General features: G+C 43.8%; 1 protein-coding gene across 1 annotated transcript in view; it reads left to right on the top strand.

The window, feature by feature from the left end:
- Zfpm2 (zinc finger protein, FOG family member 2) overlaps nt 1-16348 on the top strand; it is a 349596-nt gene that overhangs the window by 130825 nt on the left and 202423 nt on the right. The window contains exon 3 of the mRNA XM_004642269.2: nt 9826-9944. Coding sequence (XP_004642326.1) covers nt 9826-9944 — 119 coding nt within the window. The remainder of the gene's footprint in view (nt 1-9825; nt 9945-16348) is intronic.

Genomic DNA, 16348 nt, shown 5'->3' with positions numbered 1-16348 from the left:
ACCATTACGTTATCTTCTGCAGTGCAATTACAAGCTAATTCAGGGCTCTTTGTGCTACACTAATAGCTTCTGATGCGTGCCTGTCACCTGGCACCTCTTCCCGCACTGCTAATGCCATCTGCAGAGTCCTCGGCACTACCTGGGGTGAGCACTTTTCTCTAAGTAGAGACTCATCTTTGGCAAATCATTAATGGAACATCAAAAAGATCTCATCTGTTAGTGTTACATATGGCTGAGATCAGAATTATCAAGTACCTCGTTTTTCCTTTATTCTTTTCTTTCTTTTTTTTCTTTTCTTCTTCTTCTTCTTTTTTTTTTCTTTTTGCTTTCTTATCCACACAATAAATGTAGTTGTCAGCAGGATAAGTTCATGCGCCGGATAAGGTCACAATTTCATTTAGTGACAACTTCCAACAGTAGGAACTTACAAGGTTCGATTTATTAAAGAGTCAGGAGGGATAAGATCGCTGCTTGGCCAGCTTGATTTATCAGGGTTTGACTGGAGCACTTGAATAGGGAGCGGCGTATTTCAAGTTTATGTTCAAAACTGTAGTTTAGCGTGTGTTGTGACTGTAAGGCTCAAAGCTGGAAGAGCACAAGTAGGAAAGGTTTTGCTCTCCAGCTCCTTGGAGCCACCAGCAGGGACTGTCATGCTTGGAGCCATGCCATGCTTAGGCTGGGTCGATGCGGCAGGAAGGAGATGCTGCTGTTTGCCTCAGCATGCACATGAGATACACAGCTCTGAGTGGACAGGTGGCCCAAGACCCTGGCGGGGTCACACTGATCAGGGGTAGTGCGATGCTCAGACCCCAGTGGGGTCTCTCGCATCAGGGGCAGTGAGATGCGCTGACCCCTTGTGTCTGGCAAGCAGCTATCAAATGGTTAAATGGTGACATAGCAAGGACCCTGCCATACTTTGGCCACCTTGGCTGACTTTGAAAGTGTTTGGAGATTTTTAGAATCTTTGAGCACTGTTTTGAACTCAGCATGGCTGCAGGGCTGTCCCTGTTTGATACCATGATCTATAATGTTGTCCAACCATGAAGAAAATATAAATATGGGTTCTGATGCTCTAGCCTTCTGCTGTTGCAGGGCCTGATAAACATTGCGAGCCAATTCATGTGGTCAGCTTTGAAATTTGATTTTATATTTAAACTCAAGTTTAAACCTATTCAGAGTGTATTCTCAGCAAATGAAATATGAGCCCCTCTCATTTCCTTCACTGGCCCCCACGTCCGTCTGTGGAATCTGAGCCCAGGGGTAGGCGATGTCCTATAAAGGCCACGTGTGCTTCGTCCTCAGCGGCCAGCAGCAGAGCCCATCGCCGGGCCCGGCCGCAGCCCCGCCTGCCCCTCGTGCCTACCATTTTCCTTTTGTGCGTACTCTCCTTTCTAAAGAGCCAGGCCAGCAAGACAATGTCTGCAGCCTCCTGGTGAGCAAGGATTCGAGGAATCTCTGATGATTTCAGATATTTTTTAAGTAGTGAATTTTTCTTATTTAAGCTAGAACTTGGGTTAATGTTTTTAAAGCTGCAAGATGTTTCGTAGTGATTTGATTTAGAGTATTTGTGTAAGTGAGGCTATCATAAGTTTTTGAGTAATCACAGACTTTTAGAAGTATACATTATCAGGAAGATAAGAGAAACAGCCCTTAGCACTAACAATATTATCTTTTACCAAAATTGCTTAGTCCGTCCTATGTGTCTCAAATATTTTTTTTGTGAACTTACCCATCATGTTAAGAGTAGGACTGCTTTTTTGAAGAATAGCTGCAAAACTATGAACTGGATAGAAAATAGAGCTCTTTATTTTTCTTTCTGCTCCGTATTTTTCAGATGAGATAACATATGTGAGCGTAGGAGGGGGCTGACAAAAGTAAATGTGTGATTGTTGTAATACAAGACACCACACGGAGAAAACTTTCTTTGATTTTAAAATCAATTTTAATTGTACTAAAATTGAGATATATGAGATTATGAAAATCGACCTAATCATGTATTCAATTTGTATTTTGCAAATATCACATATCCTAAACTATATTATTTACTAGAAGATAGATGGGAGTGTGTGTGTGTGTGTGTGTGTGTGTACACGTGTCTATTTTTTGGATCTTATATCATGATATTTCCATTCTTGCTCAGGTAAAAAAAGTTTTCAAGGGAAGCCTCAGTTATTCCTCAGTAAGGAATAACTGAGTGAAAAGTATGGGATTGGATGTCCCTGCACTGGAACCGGGGATTGAACTCAGGCCCTTGCGCTTGCCAGGGAAGTGCTTATTCCACTGAGCCATCTCCCCGGCCCCAGAGGAGAAGGCTTTGAAGGTTAGGGTGAGATTGAGTCAGGAAGAAGGGAGCCTTGGAGGAAGACTGCAGGGGCAAGTGCGTGCACTGCGTGGTGGCAGTGGGCCTGAGATTAGTGCTCAGCCTCTCCTGGGGGACAACAGGCCAGAATGAGCCCGAGAGCCGGAGTGGGCAACATGGGCTGCGTGTGGTGGGTGGGCGTGTGGCGACTTGGAGCCCCTGGGAGCTGTTAGAAGCTGTGGCAGATGGTGCAGCCTCATCTGGGTGGGCCAGCACTTGGGCGGTGCCTCATGGCAGACACTGGAGGAAGGTGTGGTGTCTGCAGTGATCCTGACAGGTGACATGTGGAGACGATGGCGAAGTGGTGAACAGCCCTTGGGACTCCGAGTCTGTTTTTTGGCTTTTGGCTTTTGGCTTTTTGTTTTTTTTTTTTGTTTTTTTTTAATGTATTTTTTTGACTGGGCATGGTGGCATGCTCCTGTTTACAGCTCTTGAGAGGCTGTAAACAGGTGGATCACTACGAATCTGATCTAGTAGTGAGACCCTGAACATTCTGCCAACCATTCCCTAAAATAAAAAAAGAGAAAAAGAAAAAAAAATTAAAAATAGTGCAAATTAGAATTAAAACAAAAATTGAAAGTGATACAGAATTTCCCAGTATTTGTTGTAATGCCGTGTTGTCTTCTAACCAGTTATTCATAGTGCCAGATATATGCATGTAAAATTGAAGAAAAAAGAAAAAAAGAAAGAAATGTATAAGAAATTAAGAGAAAAAGTACAGTTGACAAAAGGAGACAAAACAAATTAAAGCATTAACTGCTTCTTTTTCGTAGACCAGCAGAAAGGTACCGTATAGTTGTCCAAACCAGTCTGCTTACATGCCTAGATAGGTCTCTTCCCCTCGCTCCCTCTCCTGTCCTCCTCAGCTCAGTACCTCTTTCCTTTTCAATATGTTCATTCTCTTTTCCTGGTATCTATTGTACGCTTCAGAGTCCATTTTTCTCTTTCAGGTTCTCACACTAAGGAGACAATACAATGTTTGTACATACAGGTCTGATTTATGTCAGCTAAATGTATGTTCTCTAGTTGCATCCATTTACTGACAAAAGACTCAGATTCATCCTGTTTTATATATGAATAGTACTCCATTGTGTCAAAATACCACACCTTTCTTATCCATTCTTCAGTACATGGGCATCTGCGTTGTTTCTAGCACTTAGCTCTGACAAACTGCACTGCTATAAACATGGGTGCACATATATTGCTGTGGCTTGGGGTTTTCCATTCTGGAAAAATGCCAGGAGTGGAGTGGCTGGCTTGAATGGGATCTCCGATCCTAGCTTCTGAAGGAATCTCCACACTGATTTCCACAGTGGTTGTACCAGTCTGCACTCCTACCAACAGTGCAGAAGGGTTTCCTTTTTTCCCACAGCCTCTCCAGCATGTGTTATTGGATGACTTCTTGATTTTAGCCATTCTTTCTGGGGTGAGATGGAATTTTAGTGTTGTTTTAATTTGAATTTCTCGAATGACCAATGATGGTGAACATTTTTTTTCATATATTTACTTGCCATTTGTATTTCTTCCTCTGAGAAATGGGCATTCATCTCTGATGCCTATTTTTGGATTGGCTCTTTGAATTTGGGGAACCTGATTTTTAAAAATCCTTTGTATGTTCAAGATGGAAGACCTTTGTCAGAGGGACAGTCAGCTATAATATTTTTCCCAGCTTGTGGGTTTTCTTTTTACTTTGTCAGAGATTTGCTTTGAAGTGCAAAAACTTTTCAAAAAGATGAGATCCCAGTTGTTGCTTCTTTCACGTACTTCCCAGATAGTCTGATTTTTGTTCATGAACTCTCTTCCTACCCCTGTCTTTAAGATTTTCCTCTGAAAGAGTTAGTGTTTCTGTTTTGATATCTAAATCTTTGATCCCTTTTGACTGTAGCTTTGTGTATAGTAACAGGCCTGGGTCTAGTTTTACCCTTTGGTGTCTGGCAAACCAGTTTTTCCAGCATCATTTATTGAAGAGGCCATCTTTCTTCCAGTGAGCATGTTTGGCCTCTTTACCAAAAATAAGTTGGCTGAGTGTGTTTGCGGTTGTGTCTGCATCTTCTAATCTGTTCCACTGATCCTCAGGCTCGTCTTTATGCCAGTACCATGCTGACTGTATCGCAGTAGCTTTATAGTATGATTTCAGGTCAAAGATCAAAAGTAATCCTGGCAAACAAATGAAAGGCAGGAGGGACTTTGAGTCTGTTACCTGAGTTGGTGTTCACCTCTGCTGTGTGAAGTGGTTGTTCTGCCTCAGTCCTTGCAGGCAGCAGCAAGTGCAGGGTCCAGGAACTGCCCCCACGACTGGCCACGTTGCTTGTTATGGTTGCCCGTCCGCATCCAGTGGTGCCCGCCGCCAGTGCTCCAGCCCTTGAGCTGCAGGAGCCTCTGCTGCATATGCAGGTGCGCCCCTGAGCTCGCCGAACTTTCTTGCACTTATGCTTCAGGGTCTCTAACCGAACTCCTCCTTTTACTTCCCAGTCCACCCCCGCTGCTCAGCAGACACCTGCTGGCCTACACATGTGCAAGACATGGGCCTGAAGCTCACGGTCAGTCTGCCCCTCGGGAGCTCCTAAAATCTAGATGCTGACCAAGTTCCCTCACTTTAACCCACCAAGCCATGCCAACATTGCCCTGCAGTGCTCTCCAGGGCAGGGCTGGTTTGGCAGGGCTCCCTGTCTAGTGCTTGGTACTTGGACAGTAGGTAAATACGGAAGTGAATGGAGGCCTAAAGGAAGGCACACATGGACTCCATGTAGGCTGTTGCCTTCCAACTTCATAGTACCCAGTTCCTCCCGGGCGTCTGCTCTCTGGCAAGCTGCAACGAGGAAGTGGGGCTTGGACCACTGGCCCAGGCTCTGTCGCTTCCCATAAGATCTCACACCTGGGAAAGAAATCCAAGCCCACACCGGCTGTTAGGCTTGGAAAACACCAAGTAGCAAGCACTAAACTTTCTGTGAACAATGATGAACCAACTGTCAGCAAACGTATGACCTATTTAGGGCCCTTCAGAGGCTTTTCTTTAAAAAAAGGAGTTGGAACTTAAAAAAAAAACCCTCTGTTTACTTCTAGTACAGAAATATTTCTTCTATTTTGTGACATTTATACATCTTTGAAAAATATTGAATTATACTCTTAAGTAACATGTAACTTAAATATAACTTCCATTACTATTATATCCTATTTTTACTGCTGTCATTAGCCTGCATGACCTTGATAATTGTATACATAATAATGATTTGCACTATGTCTGTAGTTTTCTATAAACACTGTTGTGAATAAATGAATTTTAAACATTATTTCAGTAACAGAAAAGACTATCTTAAACCTCAAAACAACTTCTTGGTAAGAAGGAAAGGAGGTTGGGGTCTGCTGCTTACCCAGCAGTACTGAGAAGGTTGACTGCTCAGCAGGGACCATCCCTGGACTTTTTCTTATGGCCGTCTTTAAGCACTCATAAAAGTGGGTTTGGTCTGTGTAAAATTTTAAACCAGATACTATTTAAAAACTTAGGAGCAACTTGGGTATCTATGCCAAGGTTGTAGTTCTTAATCCGTTAAAAGACAGCCCTGTCTGTAAATCCACAGGTAGAGATGAGGGGTCACCTTGACCGAGCTGGAGCCTTTTATGAAAGAAATATGTCAGCAGCCGAAAGAGGATGAATTACTTTTTAAGAGCTTTGAAAAGGTATCGCGGTTCCTCTGGCATTGCTTAAATGGGGTGCTATGTTTTTAAATGTGTAAAAACAAGCAAAAGTTTTGGAAAGAAAATTCTCAAGTAGTAGCTAGTTGAGGGAGTGAAGTATTTTTCAGTTCTAAATGGCAAATTGTAAGGAGATTTTAAAAAATGTAATCATAGTCAAAGAAAACTGGGAATTCCTGTGTGATAGAAACTGGACTTTTTTATTTAAAAATGGAAAGTTTATCCTCAGTTGAAATAACTGCATCATCTATAAACACACGTAATGAAGAGATGTTTTCCCTCCAATGATTTCTTGCCTTCCTGTGCACTATTTTGCATGTTTCATTTCTGAGGAAATTTCCCTACAAAGCCCCTAACTCCAGGGCATTACTCGCAGCTATCGTACAAGAGTGAGACAGACTTCAAAGGAAAATCTCAGAAATCAATTTCTTATTCCATACATTAAAAATGAACCATTATTGTCCCATATTTTCCAGCTTCTGCATAAGGCTCAGGGTTTGATTCTTGACCCTTACCCTTATGTATCACAAAGGAATTTGATTTACAAAATGATCTTATCGAAGCCTGGGCCTCCTGCATCTTTCTGGATTTCTTTTTCTGATGACTGATCGTCTTTAGATGTGGAAGCCCCAGGAGGAAAAGGGCTGAGGAGGAGCTGCAGCGTTCACTGAAGGAGCTCTTTTGCTTCAGGCCTGGGGTCACACGGAGAGGCAGGAGGGCAAGAGGTAAGAAGGTAGGAGGACCGTCCCGAAAGAGAGGGTTTTGATCGCGAGCACGAAAATATTCTTAGCGCTGCGCCTTGCAGTTGAGACAGATGAATGTGTAGTTTATAATAAGAGAGTTTAAGCATTGCACAATATGTACTTTATGTAGTTTGATTTTGTTCTTCAGGAAAAGCAAAAATAAAAACAAAAAATGTGTCTGGAATTTTAATTATTAAGAGAGAGTAGCACAAATGCACAGAAATAAAGAACAGACAATACTGAACTCAGGTTGATGGTATATGCTTTAAAAATGTCAAGACGGAGTCCACTTCATCGGATGCAGCTCCTGGCTGGAAAAGAAGAGAGGCACCGATTTCATAATGAGTTACCAGCCACGAGGTGCGTGTCGCTTAGAGAACGGAGCTGCTGAGAGGCTCGTCCTCCGCCTTGGATTTTCTTGTACCTTCTGTGTGGATTCTCATTTATACTTCTTCCTGCTTAATTGTTTGCCATTTTTATGTCAACTAAAGTATAGACTCTGAATAAATACCATTAAAACCAAGTAAACTATTATTATGATAATATTTTAAAATATAAAAATTTTGCATAGCAATATACAATACTCTCAGTGCATAAGTATCATCAATTTGACTATTTACAAAAAAACAGAGAACTCCTAGTTGCTGGCTGAGGGTCTTTTTTTTTTTTTTTTTTTATTTACCTCAAACAATAGTTGAGCTAGTGACTATAATTTGAAATTTTGAGGCCTCCTTTATCTTTTTTTTGGTTAATAAATTTAGTATTTCTTAAACTGTCTAATACATTCTACTTCATATGTTTGTCTGGACTGTGTTTATTTTTTCTTTTCTTTCTAATGATTGCAAAATACTACCCTGGAGGAACCATGTGGAAGGAAACAGCCCTCAGCAATTTCTCAAGACTTTCTGTTCCAACCACTTTGTCGCATAGAATCCCATCCAGAATGTCACACAAAGGAAAGAAGCTATCTTGTTGAAATATTTTTTAGAGATTTATTTATTAATTTACTTGATACATGGCCTCACTGTGCAGCTCAGACTCATAGTGATCCTCCTGCCTCAGCCTCCCCAGTGCTAGGATTATAGGTGTGCACAACCACACCCAGTTTCATTGGCCAGCCTGGCTTTTAGCACCAGGAATCGAACCAAGGTCCTTGCAGTGCCAGGCAGACACTTATGCCTCTGAGCCATTTCCCCAGCCCAAAATGTCATTTTTAAAAAGAAAAATTAATGTTTTATTTATTATTTGGTACATGGTCTCTCTATGCAGCTCAGACTCGTAGTGATCCTCCTGTCTCAGCCTCCCCTGCACTGAGATAATAGGCGTGCACCACCACCCCTGGTTTCTGGGCTGGCACAGCACACGCAGGGTTCCAGAGCCAGCATGGCAGGTGGCATCAGGGATGGAACCCAGGGCCTTGCACTTGCCAGGCAAGCATGTAGACTAACTCTCCCAGCTATCTTGCTGAGACTTTTTTTTTTTTTTTTTTTTTTGAGAAAATAAGTGTCACTCACTACTTTTTTAGTACATGTAACTCTTTTATTGTTTGGACTTATTAGTAATTTCAGAAAATTACCACATACCTCAGATACTATCTTGGTATTGTTCTCCAAGTAGCTCCAGGAAATAAAAGGATTTTAACCACAGTTGTGGTCTCAGTGTGTCCTGCTCTCTGTGGCGGCCCTGTGTTATACCCTGACAAAGCTGACTCCATTTTGTTGCCCGTCTAACCTTGCTGTGTTCCTGTTTTGTATGCGTCTACCCCTCCCAACTCCCTCACCCCTGTGACCCAAGCCTTATCTTCACAGACATCTGTACCCCAAGCCTTATCTTCACAGACATCTGTCCCCCAAGCCTTATCTTGACACACATCTGTCCCCCAAGCCTTATCTTGACACACATCTGTACCCCAAGCCTTATCTTGACACACATCTGTCCCCCAAGCCTTATCTTGACACACATCTGTCCCCCAAGCCTTATCTTGACACACATCTGTCCCCCAAGCCTTATCTTGACACACATCTGCACCCCAAGCCTTATCTTGATCTTGATGAGCTCTGTGTGCTCACCGACCTCACACCCCCACCCAGTAGATCCACCCCATGAACTAATGACCCTGCCTCTTCTTCCTCCCCTCCCCTTCCCTGTTTTTGTGGGTTTTCAAGCTTAAATACTGACCCTTGTCAATGCCCCGCGTGCCTCTTTGCATTTCTTTTTTCTTTTTTTTTCCCCCCCGGTTGTTTTCTTTATTTGCACTCGCTTTGAATACATTCACACTTCACCATACTTACTGTATGGCGAAGACATTCCTAGTGGTGCTGGCAGAAGCACGGAATGTACCGTGATTCCTTTTCGTTACCCCTTTTCCTTCCCAGCATGCCCTTCGATCCACTTCTCGAGAATTTAATCTATTTCCTTTCTCCAGTACATCTACTAAACAACTATCCTCTGAGTTTTAGTCAATGCAGTCTTCTAATGGAACATCTAAAATATTTGGCATCTACATTACAAAAGAATGGGAAAAAAACCAAAAAAACAGACAAGCAAAAAAACAGGACATTAACACACTCTAAGAATCAGTAGTTACCTTTATTTTTCTTATTTTTGCTGGGAATTGGAGTCTTGTCCTGGAGTTTTGAGCTGTGTCTGCATTTCTGCATAGAGACCTCTGCAGGGTACCTGCTAAAATAAAGCGCTTCTTTTAACTTTTGGACTTGCCTCATTGTCATTTGATTTTTGAGTTACAGCACCCTGGATCGGTGCTTTCCGGCTGAGCATTGTGGTTTCCGGCTCTTAGATCTAACCCTCGCTGTGACGGGCAAGAGGGAAATCTGACTGAACTGGAGTACAATTCTAAGGGTACATCTCATTTTGCTCTCAGGATGACAAAATCAGTTGTTTTTCAGACGAACATAACAAATTCTCTTTTATGAATTCAGGAAACACTACGTGTGAAGCAGAGGCAGGAAGGGGCGGCTCCTCCAAGGCACACGTGAAAATGTTCTCACTGTCTCTTCTTACTGTCTGCAGGTGAGCTGGAGGTGCTGCAGAAAGATGGGGAGCGAAAAATCCAAAGTCGCCAGCAGCTTCCCGTGGGAACGACGTGGGGCCCCTTTGCCGGGAAGATGGACCTGAACAACAACTCCCTGGTATGTGGGTGTGCGGAGGTGGCTGACGCTCAGCACTCGAGCAGAGCTGCGCTGTGGGCTCTGTTTGCTTCACAGTGAAATCACTAAAAATCACTTTGCTTTTTACTGTTGTCATGGACTACAAAACTTGGATGCTGTCCAAGTGGTTGTCTTTGGCACGAGCACATGCAGAATTTGGAAAGAAATGGGTTACTCCTGTTAAGCGAGTAGCTAGTAAGTTCACGTGTAACATGATTGCTTTACCTGCTTATCCAGAGTAAAACTGCTCAAATTTAACAGTGTGCACAATGACCTTTATTTTAAAATGACACAAACTAATTGTCATGGGTTACAAGTTTATATGAAAAGAAAGAACTTTGTTATTCCTTGGTTATAGTATTGGTAGCTCCAAGAACAAGGATTGCTGATTAATGCTGTAATTTTGTTAACTCTTTTGTAAAAGTTCTGAGATCAGAAGCCAATTGCATAGTACGATTGATTATATAGATAATGACGGCTTTGTGCTTTCAAAGGCCATTCGATGGCATGACGTCTGCTGCGGGAAAGCGTCGCTGCCTGACTTGGTGTCGTCGTTTCCTCTTGCAGCTATAAAAACGACCACAAATTTCGGGGCTTAATACACGTGTTATGATCTTGCAAGGTGCCTGCAGTCCTTCTGGATTATAGAAGAGAGTCTGTTTTCTTTGCTTGTCTATGTTCTCGAGGCCACCTACGGAGCTGGGCTCATGGGGCCTCCATCTGCAAAGCCAGCCCGGGCCACTGGGCTGTTCTTGTGGAGGCCCCATGGGCTTGTGTGGCCCACGTTCTAAGCCTGACCCTGCTTTCTTCATTTTCAACGTTTAGGGCCACTTCTGACCTTGCTGGTTTTACCCAAGAAACCTAGGCCAATTTTTCTATCTTAAGGTCAGCTACTTGACCTTTGCTTTGTAACAGCACATTCCCGAGTCTGGAGATTATGACGTCCTCTGTGGGGGGACACTTTGCAGCTTGCAGCTGGAGATGAAAATGATACCTGAATGTCTTTCGTTGTAGGGGACGGCACGGGAGGGAGACGTGTCACACTCCTCACATGCTCTGCAAGTTTAGGGTACATGGCAAGCCCTTGACTTAGGGACAGCTTCCATTCCAGGAGACTTGATCAGAAGTGAGGCGCGTTCGTAAGCCACCAAGTGAGTCCTTGACGGTGCACCTGGGAAGGTGCACAGCTCAAATGTTCCAAAGTTAGGGCTTTCTGCATTTATCCTGACAAAAGCCCTGCTGCCTGGATGTCCCTGTCTGGTAAATGGCTCGGTGCCTGATACAGGGACCTAAGGATTCTCAGGGAGGTTTTGACAGAAATCCTGGGTTCAGCAACAGTTTGTCCCTTCAGTGCATTGCAAAGAAATTCCTGCCTCACGCTGCTCTATTAGAATAGCATTGCAGTTGTTGGGGCTTCTATTCAGTGCTGAGTGGGGACAGGAGACCGTGAGGGGCCCGAGTGAAGGCGTTGGTGGGCACAGTAAGTGAGAGACGCTCCTGTCGCCAGACTTTCCTACACGTTGTGAGATACTGGGGGTGCTGTTTCTTCCTTTTTGTTTATCTATAAGACAGTAAGAGAGCTCATAGAGTAACCCCACACATCAGCCTAAGTATGCACTATATTTTACTAAATTTCTATACATGATAAACATGGAAGCAAGAATAGTGTTTAAGGATATAAAATCAGAAGGAAATCATCAAAAGCAATGTTACTTCAAAAACATTTTAAGGAAGCAAATAAATTTTATAATTGAAAATTTTTTTCAATGCTAGGGATTGAATCATTACCTCATATGCACAGGCAAGTGCTTTATCATTGATCAGCTTTAAATGTATAATTTCCTATTTTGAGGCAAGGTCTCACTAAGCTGCCCAGACGGAGCTCCTATTTAAGGTCTTCCTGCCTTAGCAAATGAGGAGGATCAATTGAACTGACCTGTTCCAGGCCAGGCTAAGCATCTGATACAACGGGGCCTTTATTCGAGGTGATCCCCTGTGGTCCTCCCCCAGATTTCGTGGTGTGGCCCCACCAACACTGTGCACCTTTTGGGGTTGAATTGTGTGGGACGCCTGGTCCCATGGATCCAGTAGCAAGCACCGTTAATCACCCTAACTTCTGGCAAGGAAGGTCCCCAGGCCTCACCATGGGGGTATGTAGTATCCTAAGTCTAGTGCACGTGGGGCTCTCTTTGCTCCCTAGTGCTGTGCAAGGTGTCCTCGAAGCCTTGGGATACTTAGCCCCGTATATCAGATACGAACGCAACCCTTAGTTGTTTCTCTGATATTCCAAGAGCACCACCTTCAAGATGGCATCTGGAGTTGATCTAAGAGCTGAGGGACATTTTTACATTTACTCTATAAAAATAATGTCTATATTAAAATACAGCATTTGATTAATCTTCGTATCATTTACATATATATATATAGTGATAATTCTAAGACATTTGTTATCACATGCTAAATAGTGAATATACAAAATCAAACATTTTCTGAAAGCTTAATTTTTCATTGAAGTCATTTCTTCTCTGACATTATTTGGTTGTTTTCATACTCCTATACGTTGTAAAGCTAGTTCATGCTATATTTAATATTTTAAGTAATTCAGTTTCAACCTGTGAGCTTCTCACAATCTTTGGGCGCAGGATTCCCCTTGAGAGCATAAAATCGGTAGTGAGTAGACTACTTGAGCAGGTAGGAGCTCACTTACAGAGTGCTGCAATTTTATTGCCCCTCACAAAAATGAATTTTCCTTATAATAAAGCAGAGAGGCCACTAACCTTTCCTCCCCAATCTTGGGTCAAACCTGGATTAGCACATGCTTGCCTTTCAATGGCTCATTCGCCAACTGTTAAAATGTCACCCTGCTCAGACTCACCGTGTTGGCTTGGGAGATTGCACCCTAATTAATCCCACACAGTCATTAACTGAGTCACTGTACTAGGTGTCAAATCCTTAAGGTCTCTGTCCTGAGTCACAGTAGCAATTTGCCAACTCCTGTAGGAGCCCTTTGCAGACCAGGCATTGAGTATGTATGGGCCGGGCCGGGCGGAGGTCAAAGTGCTTTACATAGTTTACATCACATTTAATTCCCACACAGCACTAGAGAAAATAAAATTTATCTCCTTCATTACAGAAGAGGAAACTGCTACTTTGTGAAGTAAGGTAATTGGCCCAAGATCAAGTCTACTTTGTTCCAGATCTCACGCTGCAGTCTTAGAAATGCTGTCTGTGGTTTAGGATTAATGATGCCACATAGCTCTTAGGGCTTTTGTGGAAACTAACTTAAGCATCATTTGTGAGTTTTCAACATTTGTCGAGTACAGTTACTAAGCAGCCATCCATACTATGGATTCCTTGAAATCTAACAAGTTAAAAATTCAAAAGACTGCCCAGACTGAACAGTGAACACTGTAGACCAGGTCTCGGGGAGTTCTCCATGCCCAGATCTGACTGTACGCTAAGGGCTTATATTTGGATTATCAAAGAAAGAGAGACAAAAGGGTATGTGTGAATACAGAAATAAACTTAGTAGGAGGAGTTGGCCTGTATAACTATGAAGGTTGGGTGGACCAAAGTCCTCTGGATGCCTCATGCAGTGACCCAGGGGAACCCAACCTCCTCGTTTTATACTGAGACCTTTGTTTGCTTAGTGAAGCCCACCCACATCGTGGAAGATGACTTGCTTTACCCAAAGTTCAGTAATTTAAATGTTAATTTCAAGGACCAGCCAAATAGCTCAGTGGATTAAAGTGCCTGCAATCAGGTGCAGGGGTCAGGGGTTCGATCCCCAGGCCTGCTGTGCTGGCCCCACCCACAGGGCATGCTGAGATGGCTATTGAGACTGGAGGTGGTGGTGCAGGCCTATAATCCCAGCTCTTGGGAGGCTGTAAATAGGCGGATCACTAAGAGTCCAATCTAGTAGTAAGACCCTGAACATCTTGTAGACCCTTCCCTAAAAATACAAATAAATAAATATTAATTTCACTCAAGAACACCTCCTGAGTTAATACATAAATGCAACCATTATAGTGTCTAAAGGCCTACAGTATGTTAAACTTCCATTTTTTGAGTTATGATCTTGTACTCCTGAAAGAATTTTTTGTTAGTAAGTCAATGCTTATCTGAAATAATCCATATCAGTATTGGGGAAAAGCTAACATTATGTACCATTGCGGAAGAAATTGACCTTAAATAGTAAGTTGGTGCTCTTTTTAAATCTTGTGATTTTTATTTATTGAGAAAACCAGAGGGCTATTGACAATTTTTAAGGTTACTTCAAGTTCTACTCAATATCTGTCTTGAAGGGATATTTTGTATCACATATATTGGCCTTTGCAGTTTCTCCAAGGACTAAGGTCCTGTAATAGACTAAGCCGCACCTGTGCTAGCTCAAGGCGACACCTCCTAAGTATTAAAGAACAATTCAGAGGTTGTGTCTAGAATTTAAGTGGCATTTGCCCTCTTTTCTGTCTGAATATATCACCTGCCAGTAGCTCACTAGTCTAAGTGGATTTTGTCAACTACCTGAATCATGCAACATGCATACTTAATTAAATAGGATACAAAGAGAAAAATCCAGATTACTTACAGCATGATAGAAACACTATCACGACCTGCTAAATTTGACATATAAAATTTGATAGGAAAATCTCATCTTGTTAAGTTCAGTCAGAATAGAACTTTGGATTACTTCCCACAAGGTATTTGTGGCAGTGAATCTATATTGGGAAATCCACATGTGAAGGGTCGCAGAGCCATTTTGTTGACCTCTTAGTGAGGTCATGTTCATATTAATTGGGATCTTGAAAGTATAGTTATCTACTTAGAAACGTGACTGAGGAAAGAATCAGAGATTCTTGATCCACATCATTGTAGCTATTAGATGTGTCCAGTTCTCCTCTACCAGGATTCATCTTTGGCCCCATTCACTGGTAGTGTGTTCAGGCGTCGTCCTGAACAGGACACAGCAGTAAGCACACCTTACTTGCCCTGGTGTCTCCAGCACTCTATGCCAGAGGCCACTTGGAGGAGAAGGCTGAGACTTTTCTGCCTGAGGCCTTTGTCCGGTGCAACCCTGGCCCCTCAGAGGCCATGGTGCCCACAGGTCATCCTTAACCACCGACAGACGGGGAACTGCTGGACCCATACCATGCTTGCTTCTGGTTAGAGCCTCTCCCAGCCCTTGCTGGTGGGCTTGGGCTCTGACTGGCTTCATGGTACATCCTCTGTGGGCTCTGCCTTTCCTGTTCAGTTCTGCACACTCCTGGATTTCCCGAGCCCACTTCCCCATGGAACCAATTGGACTGCTTCACCTCAAGTGCGCTTCCAGGAAAGGTGTCCGCCACGCTGGGGGCCACAGTCATGAAGGGAAGGTGAAAGCAGAGCCCCAGCTGTTAGCGAAACTCTAGAGGACATAGATTTGCTTACCGAGTGAGATTCAGCTTTGGATTTCTTACTACTGTCACATAATAGGTGCTCAGTAAAGGCGGAGCCTTGTACTTTGCTTCATTGCTGTTGACACCGTGAACGGCACCACCCTTCTTCATGTTCACGGCAGCCTTAGTGCAGGCCAGCATGCCTCCCTCCTGCTCGTCTCTGCCTGGTCTTGGCTGCCTCGTGACCCTGAGCACGCTGGCCTTTCTCCCCTCTGCTCGCAGGCGTCAGGACGTGCGTCCACGTGCAGAGCCTCTGTTGCAGCTTTACCAGTGACATTCAAGTGCGGAACCCTAACCTTGGCTTCTTACCCTTTCAACAATGTGACACGTTTGGACTTTTCTACTGAATTCTCCCAACCCCACAGCTGGAAGGAGAATTCATTACTGTCCGCCCAGCGGGGGCTGTTTTTCTCGCTGACTCCTGTGTTTCAGCCGCCTTCGGTTCCCACTTCTGGGTCCCCGTCCGCTGCAGGGCTTGATCTGGTCAGGTGTGCCGATCGCTGCCGCCTCAGGCTGTGCTCTCACTCATAGTTACGCGTGCCCGCACGCCACACCCGCACCGTCTTACACTAGCCTGAACAAGACCCTCCTTACTCCCCTTCTGTGCAGAGTCAGACATCTTCCAAGATGTTTTTCCCATCTGGACGCCAACTACACAGGCCCCTGCGCCCTCAGAGCCCGCACTCTTCTTCTGCTCCCATTCCCACCGCCGGGTGCAAAGCTCTGCGCACTCCCTGGATTCCCGCAGTATTCCCGCAGTTCTTTCTGCCCTCCTTGCTATCCCTTCTTTTCTGAGTCACAGTATGTCCTAAACAATATATAACTTGTCTGCTTAATCATCACAGAGCACACAGGAGCACTGGGACTCCCTGCCAGAGCCTGCGAAGGCCTCCATGACCCTACCTTGATGGCCTCCTTGGCCACTGCCTGTGACAAGGTCAGCCTCAGCCC

Source organism: Octodon degus, unplaced genomic scaffold (genome assembly GCF_000260255.1).
Source record: "Octodon degus isolate 3935 unplaced genomic scaffold, OctDeg1.0 scaffold00148, whole genome shotgun sequence".
NCBI lineage: Eukaryota > Metazoa > Chordata > Mammalia > Rodentia > Octodontidae > Octodon > Octodon degus.
This window is presented reverse-complemented; position numbering and strand designations above follow the sequence as displayed.